This window comes from Ictalurus furcatus, chromosome 17, assembly GCF_023375685.1.
Source record: "Ictalurus furcatus strain D&B chromosome 17, Billie_1.0, whole genome shotgun sequence".
In the NCBI taxonomy this organism is placed as follows: Eukaryota; Metazoa; Chordata; class Actinopteri; order Siluriformes; family Ictaluridae; genus Ictalurus; species Ictalurus furcatus.
The window spans coordinates 15,527,575-15,544,948 of NC_071271.1; the positions used below are offsets into that span (position 1 = coordinate 15,527,575).

General features: G+C 41.5%; 1 protein-coding gene across 2 annotated transcripts in view; it reads right to left on the reverse strand.

Moving 5' to 3' along the window:
- tenm4 (teneurin transmembrane protein 4) overlaps nt 1-17,374 on the reverse strand; it is a 220,303-nt gene that overhangs the window by 45,955 nt on the left and 156,974 nt on the right. For both annotated transcript variants that reach the window (XM_053647427.1, XM_053647425.1), the window contains 4 exons: nt 7,782-8,043; nt 3,069-3,336; nt 2,428-2,571; nt 1-59 (listed from right to left, as the gene is read on the reverse strand). The exon at nt 1-59 is cut by the window's left edge and continues 191 nt beyond it. In XM_053647427.1, the coding sequence (XP_053503402.1) occupies nt 1-59; nt 2,428-2,571; nt 3,069-3,336; nt 7,782-8,043 (733 nt within the window). The remainder of the gene's footprint in view (nt 60-2,427; nt 2,572-3,068; nt 3,337-7,781; nt 8,044-17,374) is intronic.

A 17,374-nucleotide genomic window follows, 5' to 3' on the forward strand; every position in this document is an offset into this window, starting at 1 on the left:
GATGACTGGGGGCTGCTGGGAAATGAACACATTCTCCCCATTGCCTTTGTGCAGGATGCCTGTAGGAGACGACAGAAGGTGTTAAGCTGGTTATTGCGTAAATCATAATAAAATACATTAATGTGAAATAAGCATAAAAGATACAAAGAAGCATTTAACAGTAACATGTTATCAAACTCACTGGGTGTTTTAATTACGTTGGTTGATTCTGCATATATGCATGTGTGCATGCATGGATGGATTTATTTATTTATTTATTTTGGGAGCACATTCTGTTCTTTTATTTATTTTATCTTCTTTCTGGTGTAAGGTAACAGTGTAGTGAGAGAAGTCATGGGGCTTTACTGCTGATTCAATTCAATTCAGCTTTATTTATAAAGGCATCCTCCTGTCATGGAGCAACAGGATTTCTACTACTTCAGGAGAAAGCATTTCATATCATATTATTACCAGAGCTGAATGGAAGCACATCATGGGAAACTCATGTTTATCGGCCCGAGTCTTTTCATTCCATTCATGACGTGCTTGTGTTGAGTTTACCTAAAATAATGTCTACTCTATATATCACTCATCATTCCATCACTGCTTATGCTCTATGAGGAGCTCAATCCCAGATTTCTGCAAATGTATTATTATGTAACTTTTTTTTTTAACCATTTAACCCAAATGTGCATATTTCTAAAATCATTTTAAAAGGAAACCAATAATAAACACTAGCTTCCAGAGCTCTGACGAAAAGCTAAAGCATCATGAAAAATCCAAACACGTTTCTGAGTGAATCAATATATCCACTGCTGAACTATAATGAACAGTTGCATATAAATTCATGTCATCATCACTGGCCAAGGAAAATGGTGAAATACAGTAAAAAAAAAAAAAGCAATACAACTAAAAATAAATGGAATATGTTAAAAACAAACAAACAAACAGCTAAAATATGACAGTAGTTAAAATGACTGCGAATGTACAATGTACATACGTAAATGTACTTTATATACATACAGTTCAACAAAATGTATTTTTTTTTTCTTATGATCTTACTATCGCTAACATTCTTCAGCTCTACACAAAACTTCAAATGGTGCAAATGTAAAAATTCATTCCAGTCAGCTTATTTCTTAATAATAAAATCTGATAACTTTGCCAACTCTCTCTCTGAGAATTGTGAATTCCATACATACAAATGGACTATACAGTATACGGTCAGTGAGGAACGAGAGAATGAGAGAGAGAGAGAGGAGAGAGAATGTGAGAGAGAAGACGCACGAATGAATGAGATATCTGATGGTAAGCCAGAATCAACTTCAGAGGAAGTCCTCTCTCAGAGCAGTTTGTTCTCCCACTGACTGGATTTGCTATCAGTGACAGATCGAAGTGCCACCTGCGCTCCACACGCTCCTGTAAGTACGGCTCATTTTCTGTGATGAGTGTGTATGGACGTTGGCGAGAGAGCTTGCTCCTGATAGAAACGGCGAGTGCACATGGCTCCCGTCTTTCAAAACCAATTCGGCAGAAGGATGAAAACTGACCTCTCACCAAAAAGGCATAAAAAAAGACAATAAAGAGAAACGGAGTAGACAAAATGGCCTCTTTTGCCCAGTTCTCCTCTATGGTCTGGAGAACTGTAGCATTAATAATCCGTATATGACAAATAAAGTCTGTATTTATATTTTAGAAAAGAATGTGCACACCAATGTGTAGGCATTTTTTATGATAAGTTTGCAGCTTTCAAATTGGCCAAGATGCAAACATTTATGGTTTCCATTAAAAAGTCCCATTTCACTAGATGTGACTTATAACAAATAGATGTAAAATATATTTACATTTTAAGCCTTTAACTTTGCTTATCACCCATATCTTCTATCTACTGTTCTGTTGTGTGTCACACCATTGTCCCCACTTTATTACATGCAATATACTGTATAACAGGCATATACAATATACACAATAAATACAAGTTGAATGGATGAATGACAAAATAACCCACTTGACTTGAACTGACTTACACCTGGTGATTTGTGCAATAACAGCCTCATTACACAGCCATTTACTGCTATTTGCTTGATGAAAGATGTTGTCCTTGACAGCTCCTTCATTTCTGAATAACCCCAATTTCCAGACATTCTTCTTTTCCTTCACTGACATTTGAGTTTGCATTCTGTTTTGCTTTGCTCTGCTAGTGATTTAAATAATTTGCTTCAAAAGGGGTCATGTATCAGCCCCTCTGAAAAATTCCAGGAAAGGTGTCATGCATCAGCAATTCAGGAACTATACTTAGCCGTGTCCTGGTTGGTTACCATGTCAGTCCTCCTTGATTTTGATTCTGGTTTGTGTTGACACTTAACCCTTTCTCAATTCTTGTGTAAAAGTGAAAAAAAGGGGATTTTGTGTGTGTGTGTGTGTGTGTGTGTGTGCATGTGAGCTTACCGCTCTGAATGTTGAGCGCATGGTGTTTGTCTATGCTCCAGCCTCCCAGGTTGGATGCTGTGCTTTCGTAACCCTGTAAGATTGCTGTCCTCTTCTCCCACAGGATCATATCAGGACACGACTCATACTCAAAGCCCACAGACACTGTTCAAGCACAGCACACTAGAGTGAGCAGTCACACTACAAACCTACATATACACATTGCCAGTGTTCTAACTGATGATGATGATGAGACATTTCTCAAAGACTATTATCATTATATGCTTTTCATGATCAGAAGAAATAATTACATTAAAGTGAAATTAACGGTGCAGCTTGTCACTTTATGTATATAGACCTTTATCAATTATGCAACGCCAAAGAGATCTCATAAATATTCATTTTTAATATTGAGATGCAATGGATCTGGCTGGTTTCTTCATTACAGGCTTTTTTTTCTCGCCCAGACATTAGTTCAACCCCTTATTTTCTGACTTATTTAGGAGACATACTTAATTTCTTATATATTGAAAAATGAGGATGGGTGGATTGAGGAGAAAGGGAAGTCTTAATTGCACCTTACACACTGAGAAATAAAGTAAATATGATCAAATCGCTATTTTTTAACCTTCTTTTAATCAAATACATGATGATCCACTCACCAAAAGCCTCGGACAGGCCGTACACCTTCTGACTGTAGACATCAGTCTTGTCCCAAACAAAATCATACGAGAGGCTGGGTGCTGCTGAGAACCACTTCCTGAAAAGGCGGCCCTCCACAGCCAACATGAGATGCACCTTCATCAGGCTGAAAGGGATGACCGCGTGGGTCAGTGTGACCCTCAGTACTGACTTATAACCTGCTGTTCGGCTGCTCAGGTATCCCAGGCGCAAATCTGTCCCAGGAATACGTACTTCCTCTTGAAGAGCCTGCACAAGAGAAGATCCAAAGTTCAAAAAGTTCTGACAAAAGGTGCAAGTTCAAATGTGCAACCATCTGAGAGTTCATTTAGCACTAAAGCAGATGCTCACAGCTGGAACGTGAATAGTACCCAATAACAAGACATGGATAAACTCATTTTATCTGTATGCGCTGGCATAATAATGAATAAAAAAATTCTGCTATGAAATCATGTGAAATGAAACCCCAGATAGACATCCGCAGAAAGGATAAGCAGAGCTTATGGAAGAGCAGTGTTGGATCTCCCACAAAGGCCCAGTGCACAGAATTGATTGGTTCGTTAGTTTTCTCCTTACAATCTTTTTGACGCACACTGCAGTGCTCTCATTAAGTCACCACATGTAGCACTTTGCTTCTCAGACAAGACCAGAGCAATTAACACAGTCAGTGACTCCTTCGCAAATGCACAGATAAAGAGGACGACAAAGAAAAAGAAGGGTGTGTGCTAAAGTATGCTCGTTTGTAAATCCTAATAATGACAGTAGCAAAGATCATACACTGTAAAAAACGCAGAATGGTGTAAAAATGTGTAAAAGATCACAGTAATCTGTGCATGGAAGTGTGTGTCTGAGTGAGAGGAAGGATGGGGAAGACGGTGTCTGATATTAATAGGCCAGGCAGCACTGCATGCTGCACAGAGCCATTAATCTTGTATAGCAAAGGGGGAGACAAAATAATTAGAAGGAAACACATGGACACAGATACGCACTCGCAGACAAATACATGCAGGAATAGGCAAAAAAATCACACAACACATTAGGAATTGTCATTCAGAAATGTATCATATAGACTGTATACACAAGCATCATTTCGCTGTCATGTTCACAAACACTTTAACCATCTGCACCGAAGCCCCTGTTGCCCTCTGACAAAAAAAATGATTATCTTCAAGGCAAAACATGCAGCTTTTCACTAGTGACTGCAAACTCTGGATACAGAAATTCAATAAGTGTCTGCGTTCTGCTAAACATAATTATCCTTGCTCTGCAAAACGCTTGTGCTGTAAATTACACTGTGCATCTCCAACCAATTACAAAGCCCTGATGAAAGTGTTGCCACTAGCAAGAGTCACTCCTCCATTCCAGCTTGATGTATGCTCACTCCAATCTGCTTCCTCTGTATATGAGGGCATAGGGTCCTCTATCATTGACACCAGCTGGCATGGAATGAATCACACACACAGCGCAATAGAGGGCATACAATCCATTTACAGAGTGCACTAAAGGGCCAGATGTGTTTTGTTCCGTCTGTTAAAAGCTAATAGCAACTCTTCATCTAATTAACTCTCTCCCAATGAGAACCTATGTGGTTGCTAATGAACAGTAACTGCACAACAGTAAAGGATAAAGAAGCAACAATGTCTAATATGAGTTTGAAATGAAACAACAAGATTTATATTTAGCCATGACAAATGTCCTGGTGTCCTGTGATGTGTTTTTACAGCCTCTAGTAAGGCAAACTCAGAAGTCTCTTCTTTATTAATAAAATGCTATCTTAAAAGCAACTGTTTGTCTAATCACTGGAAGAAAACTGTGTGGTGGTATGGGATACCCATCAGATGTTCGATGCTGAATTCTGGTAGAAATTTTTTATTTTTACTTTAAGAAAATATAAATTTGATAATAATTTGATAGAAATGTTTTTTTTGTTTTATATTTACTAACTAGCTCTACACTCTCACATGATATCTATTATTGTATTGGCAGTGGTAGCTCAGTGGTTAATATTATTGGACCACTTGGACTACGGATTGAAAGGTCATGAGTTTAAATCCCACCAAGCTGCCGCTGCTGGGCCCTTAAGCAAGCCCCATAACTCTCAATTGTATAACTAAGATAAATGTAAGTCGCTGGATAAAGGTGGCTACCAAATGCTGTAAATGTAAATGTACTTCCTCCAAGACATATGAAGCCAGCTAATGCATCTTTCCAAACTGATGCCCATGCTGCATCACAGAGAAGATGAACACATTTGGAAGAAGGCGATATCGCTTAGCCCTCTTCCACATACATGATCTCACAGATGCCTACGATTGTCTAGTGTTGCCATGATTGACAGAGGAGAGAGAGTACGCCATCCCTCCCAAGGCCAGTTTTTGCACTCTGGGACTCCTGGCCACAGATGGCTTCCACAGCATCACCAGGATTTGAACTTGCCATCGCTTGACGTTAGGGCCAACGCTTAGGGTCAGCCCCGTAGAAAAGGTTTTATTTACTTTTTAAACCTGCCTAGACCTTCTGCAAAGATCACTTTCTGTAAATAAGGTGCCAAACCCTGCTGTAAGCTATGAATAAAGGCAGCATTTGCTGTATGTGTGGTATATGTTGATTTATTTTGATAATGTATTTATTACATATTACAGTAAATGCAAATTAAATTAATAAAGAGCAGCTGATTTTACACAGTTTTCCATTTTCACTTTCAAAATGCTAGAACTTTACTTGTACTTGTGTTACAAGCAAAATCGAGAACCATATTTCAAGAAAGCCTGTAGATTTCAGAACTATATATAGTAGAAAATGTCAAAATGTCACCTAGTGAAGGGTTTTCCGAGAGTGCCAGACCAGTATACTTCTGAATATAAGCATTTCTGCATGTGGAGTGCTAGAGAATTCACTCAATATATAAGAAATAACAAACATTAAATGCAAAGCAGAACAGAAGATAAAGAGGAATGCAAATAAAAGCAAAGAAGATGCTTCCTGGTGGTGAAATAAAGCAGTCAATAACAGCATTAGTTAGGTAATCTGGTGTAATTTGATCCTTTCCAGGTGCTATTACATAGGTTTATTTATATTCTACCATTGTGAGTATTGCAGCCTAGAATCTAGAATGCCTACAGTTTTTGCTGAACCCATGGTCTGTCTGATATATCTTTGAAACATTCAAACACATTCAGGATTCAGATGCTTTGAAAGAGTCTCTTAAAAAAAAAGGTGGGCTGCTTCGAGTTGTGTGCCTTCCTGTCTTGACTAACAGGAAAAAGAAAATCAGTAAAGAGTAGGAGCGGAATCCGTCAGGCTGACTGAAATATTTCATCCTGTACGCTACATACATTATTAAACTGGTATTATATTCTCAATTGCCATTATACGGACTTGTAGTTTTCTATAAATACATTCACAATCCAATAATGTGATAATTTCTCTATGTGCGATGCTGCCATAAGGAATTTATAGAAAGATAAACCTGCTAGACACTCTCTTGTTAATTCATAGCCAAGCAGAAGTGGGAGTTTTATCACATTTTTTTTTTTCTTTTCAGAAGTCATCCAACGAAACATAAGCTTTGATGATGTTTTTTGTGAAAATGCCGGCACACTGTGTAGTATTTGGATATAAAAATCACTGACACCTCAAAAGAAGGAATCAGCTTTTAGAAGAGAACATAGAGAGATAGTATTGTGTATTGTCATTTTATGATGGTTTTCAACGAGGAGTAGTTTTTACATCAGATTTTGATTGAATTTGTAGTTGGATTTTTAATAAGTGTGTAGTAGATTTAAGTATATCAACAAATCCCACTGCTTTACTCAAATTTCCAGTTAATTTAATCAGAATATTGACATGGCAGGTCTATTTTGATTTACAACACCTACGATATGGGGAATTTATGTAATTAAATTTGTGCCAAAAGCATTGGACGTAACTTTTCAAGAAACTGAAGTCCGTGGCAAAAACATAATATGGACTTCAAATAAACGGCATTCTAAGCTTCATTTTCTCTAATCATGGTTTATGAATGTGTTGCCAGAGTTTCCATTTCCACTCTGTACGTTTAGCAAAATTCGGGACACTGAAGTCTCTACTTCCTGGTCAGGGAGCTGTTGATCCAAATCTCAATAACCAATAAGAGTAAATCGCTGTTAAGCCCGCCCACATGTAAGATTTGTGCCAGAATGGCAAACGTAAACCTGCGGAGCGTAAACAAAAACTTTGAAGGCGCATTCATAAACCATGATTAGCAGAAATGAAGCTTAGAAAACTGTTAACAAAGAATGCTGTTTATTTGAAGTCCATGTTACATTTTTGCCACTGAGTTCAGTGGTTTTCAATTTCGGAGTGTTTTTCTTCTTTCTCAATGTATATTTTTGTTCGTTTCTTGAAAAGTTATGTTCAATACGCACAGAAATAGGAAGCATAAAAATGCATGACATCTGTAATCAAACAGTTTGTGAATATCAATTGAACATAAAGTGAGCTGAATTGATTTAGGGTAGAGTCACATCTCTCTACAGACTTGATACTGGTTTAACAAGTGATTCTTTATCCTCTTAATGTTAGAGGAAAGCTGATGCATGAACATAGTTAACAACAGGCATCTAGGTTTCCTATTTCTTTGGTCTCAGTAGGATTTAATATCGCAATTCAGCATTTGGTAATAACAGCTTTTCAGACTCTTTGTGAACACTCACCTGGATCTCAGGCACTACAATGCCTCTGTCCTGACAGGCCAAGGCGAAGGCAGTGAGAGGAGCAGGCAGTACTATGGGACTCGGGCGTGTGAAACTGCTGAGGTCACAGCTGGGGATGTCGTTCACTTCATGCCGCATGACCACGGTGTCCATGACAAAGAAGCGTGACCACGGCAACCACAGCGTGTGCTCCTGCATGATGAATGGTGCACGCTCGAAGCGCAGTGCTACGGCCACGCCCCCGCTGGAGAGCAGGTCAAAACTGAAACAGAGCCAGAAGATGATTGTGCTTTAGTGAAACTGTCACTCTGACAGACCACTGAGAGCCTGGACAGCTTCCATCACATCAGACGAACAAAAAGACAATGTTCACTCACTTTGTCACAGCAATCATTTCTTTCTTTATTGCATGTAGGGATCTGTAATGGTTTTATCTCTTGGGGCTTCTGACATGCTTCTTTTCACAATACAATCAACTCAGTACATGCATCATTTTCACCACAACACAATAGAATATTTCATATTCAGTGTTCACCCCGTTAATTAAACATACAAAACGTTACATTACATGCTAATGCATTGACTCACCATGCAATCGCATTACAACAAATAATTTTTTTTTAACGCAGCGACTCTATGCTTTTTATGAACAACATATTCTAACTCTATCTTAGGCACCCTAAGGGGATTTAATTGTGATTGTTATTAATTATGCATTAATTATTGTTGAAAAGAACTCGGCTCCAGCTATTTAGGGAGTGTGTTTTTTAATCTAGCAGCTTCACAGTATGCCGTCAAAACAAAAAGCTTCTGGCTCTTTGAAAGATTGAGCTTTTAAAATCAAAATTAATAAAATCATTTGAAATGGTGGTGCTGAAAGCTATTATTTTTTATGGGAAATAAAACGGGCACGGCCCTGCCACTGCTGCAGCATATAATAGTGACTGCATTGTGCAGCAAAGCCACAGAGCAATGAAGTATCGGCATTCAGTTTCTAAATCAGTTTTTAATTTTCGCTTCCTAAGAGAAATTATCACAGAGGTATTCAGACATCATTCTAAGCTTGAAAGAGGGGAGGGGAAACTAAACTGTTCTCCACTATCAGACTCCAGACTTGGATCTAGGGAGGAGCAACATCTAAAAGCCAATGATAATGGCTCTTTCATGAAACACCAGGAGATAAAACAAAAAGCAACAAATAGGTCTATTCAAGCAAAATAGATAAAGATCTAGGTACAGAAAATTCCCTGCGTACAAAAGTTTGGATAAGGAGTTGTCATTATTGAATAGTGACAAGTTACCTAGTAAACACTGACTATTAGTGTACAGCTCGGAGTAAGACATTTTGAAATGGTTATTTTGTTTAGTAGAGGTGTTTCAGGTTACTGATTTTGACTAATGCCACAGATTCTGAACAGATGAGACAGATTTATTTTTTATTTGATGCAAAGAATAAACAAATGCTTATTGGTGTAATTGTCTTGTGTGGTGAAATTTTGTCAGCAACCTTTTTTGTAATCAAGCCATGTTATCAGTTCAATAATCAGACACAAGAGGGTAAATAAAATAGAAAATCTGCCTGCAGAAGTCTGTAAAAACCTCCCTTTCTCAGCTACTGTATCTATCCCTGTAGCTAGTCTATGATCTGAAGATAATTTACACGAATGCATGGAACTGGTTAGGCTGAACCAGAGGATCTGCTTGAGAAGCCGAGCTGGATCATGATTAGAAAACTGGAGTCGTTGGACTACGACAAGGTTTTTCCACCAAATATATTGGCTCTGCTACAGTCTTTGTTTTATCAAGCACTGAGTTTGGTCTGGAGAAATACTTTCCTGGGTCCGCATCAGGACCTTGACCTGCCCTTTGACATGCCCGGGTCTATGGATTAGTGATGAAAGCAAAGTTATCATCCACAGGAAAAATCCCCAATCAATATGTCTCTCCACAGGCCAGGTTTATGACATGTTTTGCACTTTAAAGCAAGACCTTGAAGGTGTTGTGGAGAGCAAGTAAAAAAAAAAAAAAGAAAAAGAAGCTTTTTGTGAAATTAGCCTTGGAGATATCCATATAAATGGGCACCTTTAATGTTACTTATGATCATAAAGAACAAGGTTTTAACAGATCAGAGAAAAGACTTCCGTCCACTTTAATGTGAAGTAAGATTTCTAAAACATAAAAGCACACATTTCGGGGGAGAAAAAGGGTCAATGAGTGGAAATAATCCATCCATCCATCCATCCACTTTCCATACCACTTATCCTATGCAGAGTTGCAGAGGAGCCTGGAACCTATTCCAAGGAACTCTGGGCACAAGGTAGGGGACACTCTGGACAGGGTGCCAACACATCACAAGGCAGACTTGCGCGCACACACACACACACACACACACACACACACACACACACACTACAGACAATTTAAGCCAATCAGCCCACAACGTATGTCTTTGGACTGAGGGAGGAAACCAGAGTGCCCTGAGGAAACCCCTGAAACACGGAAAGGACGCACACAGGGCGGAGGTGGGAATTAAACACCCAACCAAGAGTTGCGAGGTAAACGTGCTAACCATTAAGCCACCATGCCCCCCTTGAGTGAAAACAGTATGAAATGCAATATAAAGAATATAGGTGTACGATATGACTCAAAAATAACACTAATAAACCCCCTCCTTGTCCTAATAAAACAAAAACAGCACATAAACACAGACACACACACAATAAGAAATGCACGCTATTCCAAAGCACCTACTGAACACCTGCATTGCACAACTGCGTCTCTTAATGAGCCATTAGCAGAAGGTGATGTGGAGACCCTGGGGACTGCGCTGGGACAGTGTGGCCGTGAATCTCCAGGCCTCCAATTTAGAGAGTGAATGTGCAGCCAAATCCTCATGCTGCCTGGACATTAATTCACCTACATATCCCTACAGACTGTCTTCTGATACATAGTGTTCATTGGCTGAGTCTGTAAACAAAGGTCTGCTCTGCCCTTGCCATGGTGCCCTTGCTAAAATGGGACTCTGAGTTTAGACTCTGTGCTTGTGTGTGTGTAAAAGAACACGCGTGCTTTCATGCTGCCTCAATGCCTGTGGCGATCTGCAATCACAGCCAGTCTCTCACACCCACACAAAGCCCAGCCGGACGCATGCACATAAATCGCACACCTATGGGCCGCCGTGCAGATCAATGAAGCCTGTTATTAATCATGGGAAGCACCTCAGGCTGAAGAAGTGACACATGCTATAATTCTCCACAGCATCACTCTCTCTGTTTAGGATTTCATCGGGGAAGCGAGTGAACCCAAAGGGGTTAACTGGATTAGACCACTAACATGAATAATTGGTACAGCTCGGTCCGGCTACACTGCCTGCAGTCTGCTCGTTGATGCAATGAGTGACTGATTGCTTTCATGTCCCCTTCAGGGAATACACATGACTCCATGTACTTCAAAAATCAAAGGCTTTCTAACACCCTGCAGAACATCCCTAAAGCTACACAAGAGGCATTGATCAAAATTAGGTCCTTTTTGTATACTTCTGGGTTCTATGCATGGATTCTATAATGCAATATGAATAAGGATGTTGATCTACCTCACGGATACATCAGTAACACTTTATAGTCAAGAGCTTCTCAGGTACAATCTCACAAAACAACGTTCATGATCTGTGTTGTGAGGCTTTGTTGACAGAATATAGGTACACTTATATACAATGTACCTAGTTGCAAATAATATTGGTAATATTGCTACATGCAAATTGGTGTCATTCTTTGGGAGAAGCAAAGCCACTGAGCACATACTGCAAACATGATCAAATATAATATCAATATTCCAAAAATGTTTATTTATTGGTAGCTGAACTTTATTGGTAGCTGTATGTGTGGTAGTGTTTTCTGTGATATGAATAGTGAAATATTGTAACTGATAAGTTGCTTGAACATGCACAACATGACATAAATAAAGTTCACCATTTTCAGTCTAAAGCATGAAATGTACAAATGCTGCTGATTAAGAATAAAACTCAATGTTAACTGAGTATGTGTATGTACATATACTAAAACGTAGCCTAGCTTTTACTGTCCTGTATATTTGCTAATGCAAGCTTTTGTTTCAGCTGTAGTCAGCACACAGGTTCCTAATGTAAAAATATGTTCTATTTCTGTCAGATTTTCCTACTACAATGTCTACAACTTCTCGGTAACAATGAGAACTCAATTTAAGTTACTTTTCTGAGCTAGCTAGCTATTTAGCTTATGTAGGCAATGTTTACCTTCTGTTCTGGTAGTCTGTCCGTGTAGCAATAGCTAAGATAATATCTTATTTTTAAAACGTAGCTGGCTAACGAGCCAACTAGCTATTTAGCTGCTTTTGTTTTGCTATTCCTATGACAACCCTTCAGTGCAATGCTAGCTAGATACATTTCTAACTTTCTTTTATACTACTATAAGCAGGTTAGCTACTTACGTACACTAGTTTCCCTTTTTTAATGTCAAAACTATTTTTTTTAAGTGAGAGCAAGTTCAGGAAATGTAAATAACCACATGCGTTATTTACGTCAGTGAGCAATATCCACGTTTTCAGGCTAGAGCACCCTGCTGGGGGAAAAAAACCCCAAAACAATAGAAACTTTAGGTTACTTACGTAACCCTGGTTCTCTGATAACATAAGTGCGGTATCTCACTATGGGAAACGCACTACGGGCGTGACTGATCCCAGAAGCACCAATTACACCACGTCTGTCAGTTGTCAGACCAGTAACGACAGTGATGTGGGAGCCCCGCCTCCCTCATATATAGCGCTGCAAGTGGTCCCCACTTCATTCTTAGCATGTCTCTTCTCCATGCCACTGCAAGTAGGGAAGTGTGGTGAGATACCTCATTCATGATAACAGAGAACCGGGGTTATGTAAGTAACCTAAAGTTCTCTTTCAAACATTCGCTTGGTATCTCACTATGGGATATAGACCACTTCCATATTGCAGATATGCTGTCCGAAGCAGGCATGTCAACCAACTCAGTGATGTATGTAACATAAACACAATACCCGTAACTATTCTCCAAATATATGTAAACACAAAGCAAAAAACCACCTCACAAATGAGTGTTGTTTTTTTTACACACTTCGGATGAAATGAGCCAATCATGGGTCTGTGACATCCAGTCTATAAAATCGGACAAATGTGTGAGGCGAAGCCCAACTTGGTGCTGCACATATGTCCTGAACTGAAACGCCCTTAAATAGTGCCCATGAGGTAGCCATACCTCTTGTAGAATGAGCCCTCAGCCCTTCCGGAGGACCGAGTTCCATGCTATTATAACGTAATATAATAGCTTCCACTACCCAGTGGGACAGGTGCTGACGTGAAATCGGTTTACCCTTATGAGAGTCAGCCCATGAAACAAACAACTGATTTATTTAGTGCTTTTGTTCTGTCCACATAGTGATGCAGTGCACGGACAAGGCACAAGCAATGAAGCCACTCATCCTCTGATTAGGAAAAAGGCTGCGGATGGAAAGCCAGTAAATCCATCTGTTTACAGGCGAGAGCTGACTCGCTCACTTTAGGCACTGGATTAGTTTTGAGCGTTACTCTCGAGTAATCCATAGCGAATTGCATATAGGAGTTATGGACCGACAAGGCGTTAAGTTCACTAACCTGCTTCGTGGTCAAAAGAACCAATAGCAAAGCAGCCTTTAGCAAAAGGAGCTTTAAATCAATACTATCTATAGGCTCAAAAGGGGGCTGAGATAGTGCACTAAGGACCACAGACAGATCCCACAGCAGAATCAGTGGCTTTGAAACCCTGTGTAAACGTCGTGCACCACTCATAAACCTGCATACGTGCAGGTGTTGACCTATGGTATTCCTGTCAATCCCCACATGACACGCAGAAATTGCGGCAAGGTAAACCTTAACAGTTGAAAAGGCTCTGCCCTTATCCAAAAGTTTCTGCAGAAAACATAACACATCCGCAAAAGAACAGAGAAAAGGTACTATGTGTCTTTGTGTGCACCATTGCTCAAACACATTCCATTTCCAATCATATGCAGAGTCTCAGTCACCCTCCCAGGCAAACCCATAATACTCAAGTTTAACCTTTCACGGGCCAGGCCCAAAGAGCGACTTTGTCCGGGGTCAAGTGAAAAATCTTCCCACGTGCTTGAGAGAGGAGGTCCCTGCGCAATGGGAGAGTCCAGGTCTAGTTGCACAAGAGTTGAATTATCTCCATCAGACACATTTTCCCTGGCCACTTCAGGGCGATTTGTATGACTGAGTGACCGCATTCCCTTATACGATTTAGTGTTGGTAAGATCAGACTCAGTGTAGGAAACGCGTACAGTAGTACGTTTGGCCACGAGTGCACCAGAGCATCCACACCGATAGGCGTGCTGTCTCTCGCCAGAGAGAAGAATAGAAGGCAATGAGTGTTTCCATGCAAGTCTAAGAGATCTATGACAGCTCGGCTGAACCGCTCCCACAACTGGTTCACTACCCAAGGGTTGAGAGTCCACTCTCCATACACAGGGTTCCCCCTGGACAGGAGATCCAGCCCCACATTCATTATTCCCGGGACATTCGCTGCCTGTAATGAATGAAAAAAGCTCATGCCCCACACAATCAGCTTTTGTGCCAGACTATGAAGCTGAGGAGAATGTGTGCCTCCCTGGCGATTTATATATGCCACCGCCGTTGTGTTGTCTGATCTGATCAAAATGTGGTGGTTCCTTAGGACCTGCACAAAATATTTCAATGTCAAAAACACTGTTAACAATTCTAGGACGTTTATGCGTGCGTTCTGTAGCGAGACGGGCCATCTCCCTTTCGCTATCCTGCCCTCGCACACTGTACCCCAACCTGTGAGTGATGCATCCTTTGTAACCACCTTTCTCAGAGAAACTGCCACCATCAGAGTTCCTGACTAGAGAAACGCGCGATCCCTCCAGTGACGAGAGCACGCATGCAGAGTGATGATACTATCACTTTGTGGTTGAGGTGGCGTTTTGGGCACAAGCACAGTGCCGCCATCTAGTGCTGAAACTCTCTCATTTGCAACAGTCCCAGTGGAATTACCAAGACAGTTGAGGCCATCAGTCCTATCAGGCCTAAACATACTCTGAATGAGACCTTCTTTCCTTTCTGAAAAAGGGATAAACAGCCGCAAATTGACCTGATGCGCTCCTCCAACAGAAATGCTTGATACAGGCCTGAGTTCTGTCTGAGACCCAGGTAGATTATCTCTTAGGTGGGCACTAAGCAGCTCTTCATCTCATTTATTTTGAACCCTAAGTTCTCTAAATGAGACACAAGCATTTTTGTCTGTCTCTGCCTGCTGGCTTGACGGAGTGCACAGCAGCAGATCGTCCAAATAAGCTGACACTCTGAGACCCATTATTTTTGAGCGCTGCTTCAACACACTTGCTGAATACCCTCGGGGCTAAAGAGAGCCCGAAAGGAACTGTCAAAAATTCGTAGGCTGTGACCCAATAGGCAAAACTGAGGAATTTTCTGTGTGCCTCGTAGATCCTTCAGATTGACTGACGTAAGCCATTCTTTGGGACGAATAAATTGTAATAACATCCTTACATTTTGAACAACTTAGGTGTTTGTTGAGGTTCCGTAAATCCAGAATGGGACGGAGACCCCCCCTCTTTTGGGAATAACAAAGTACTGGGAGTAAAAGCCGTGATGGCTGTCCTCTGGCGATACAATCCGAATGGGTCTTTTGCTCGATAAAATAGGTTATTTCTTCCTCAAAAATCTGAGCTGACTCCCCTTCTGCTGTTGACATTAACACACGGTTGAAAAGTGGTGGTTTTACAGCAAACAGCAGAAGATAACTCTGTTTTATTGTGGATAAAACCCAAGGGTGTACTGTGCATGCGCGCCAACTTTCTGCGTGAGCAGTGAGCAGACCGTTGTAGCTTTCGCTCACTGATGGTGTGGCGCCACCATCGAGCAGCAGAGCTGGGGGTTGCAGCTCTGAATTGGACATTTGTTTTTATTTTCACAGACGTCTGTGCCCTTGGCCCACTGCCTGGATGCACAGGGAACATTTTTATTTGTTTCACACACTGTTGACTTTGCCAAACCTCCTCCTCTCTCTTGCATAACCCTGCGAGTGGAGAGGGGAGAAACAACGTGGGGGGCACTGGGTGAACTGGTGAAAACTCCAACCTGAGAACTGTTTTCCTCTGAACACTGAACTTGAACAAACGCTTCTTTGCTGGAGGGGGAGAACAAGATTTTTGTGTCATGGAGAGGGATGCTGCAGAGACTCCGTGAGGGCTGTAGTCCCATTTTTGACTCAGAAATAGATCACTGGTTAGATCTCCTGCCTCTTCTTGCCTCCTGGAAGGTTACCTGGGCGATGTTTAGCCACTGCAGCTACAAATGAGCCCTTTCCTCTTGGCTGTGGCTGTCTTGGGTTTACCTCCGCCTGCACTGACTGCTGTGGTGGTGGGGTGGGGCTAGGGTTTTGGTACCTGACTGTCCCCCCTTGGGAGCAGAGGAAAACCCAGGGCGTGTGGGCTGCGGGGGGGGCATCTTTCTTGCGAAGGTCACACCGCTGCCACATATTTGTCACAGCAGCCCCGAAAAGGGCTTTCGGCTCCACTGGAGCATGAAAGAACTCCACCTTCTCCCTTTCCGACAAGCAAGATAATCCCAACCACAGCGCTCTTTCGCCCACCACTGCCAAGCCCGTGATGTGGCCACAGCTCCGGACTGCTCCTCTGGATGACCGGAGGTTGAGATCTGCAATGACTCAGATCTCTTCGCACAGTGCTGAATCTGGAGACCCAGCAGCGATCTGCCTCCCCATCTCCTCCATGAGCTCAGCCTGATATGCTGTGAGCAGTAAGGTAGCGTTTAAATCTCTGACAGCAAGGGCAGATGAACGGTAAATTTTCTGAAACAAATTTTCTGTCCATCCTGGCAGTGACGGAGAGGCAGAGGGTAGGGCTTCCTGGCGATTGGGGTGGAGGTGACTTGCCACCGACAATTCCACCTGGTGGGTTGGACATCCCCAGTTCCTCCATATTAAGTACATCCTGCCTAGAGAAACCTTTTTCAGGCACTCTATTACAGAAAGGCTTGTCCCAAAAATGGCGCATCTCTGCAATGCAAGATGGGATGACTGGAATCAGTTGTTTGACTGGGGAAGTACGCGATAGCAGCCTCTTCCCATCATATAAATCCTTCTCTGTTCCTGTTGTGATGGTCAGTTGACAGAGAGTTTAGCAGCTGCTCTCCTACACATTTCTATAAGGTCATGGGGGAGGGAGACTCACCTGTCACACTGCTAGGTCTGAAAGTGAGATTAGGAGCAAGAATTGCATCCTCTTCATCTTCCTCCAAATCCTCTTCCATGAGACAAGTAATCATCTCATCATCTTCCTCCTCCTCTTTGTCCCCCGCCAAGGGGTCTGATTCAAAGAGGGGGGGGAGTTCGGGAGAGATATCGTCCATTAATTCGCCCCAGCTATATTGGGTTTGCTGAGCAGCTCCATCTTTCTACAAGGGTGGGGCAGAAATACATGGATCCCCCTTATTCGCGGCCGCAACTCACATTCTGTGCTCTAATACCATTAAC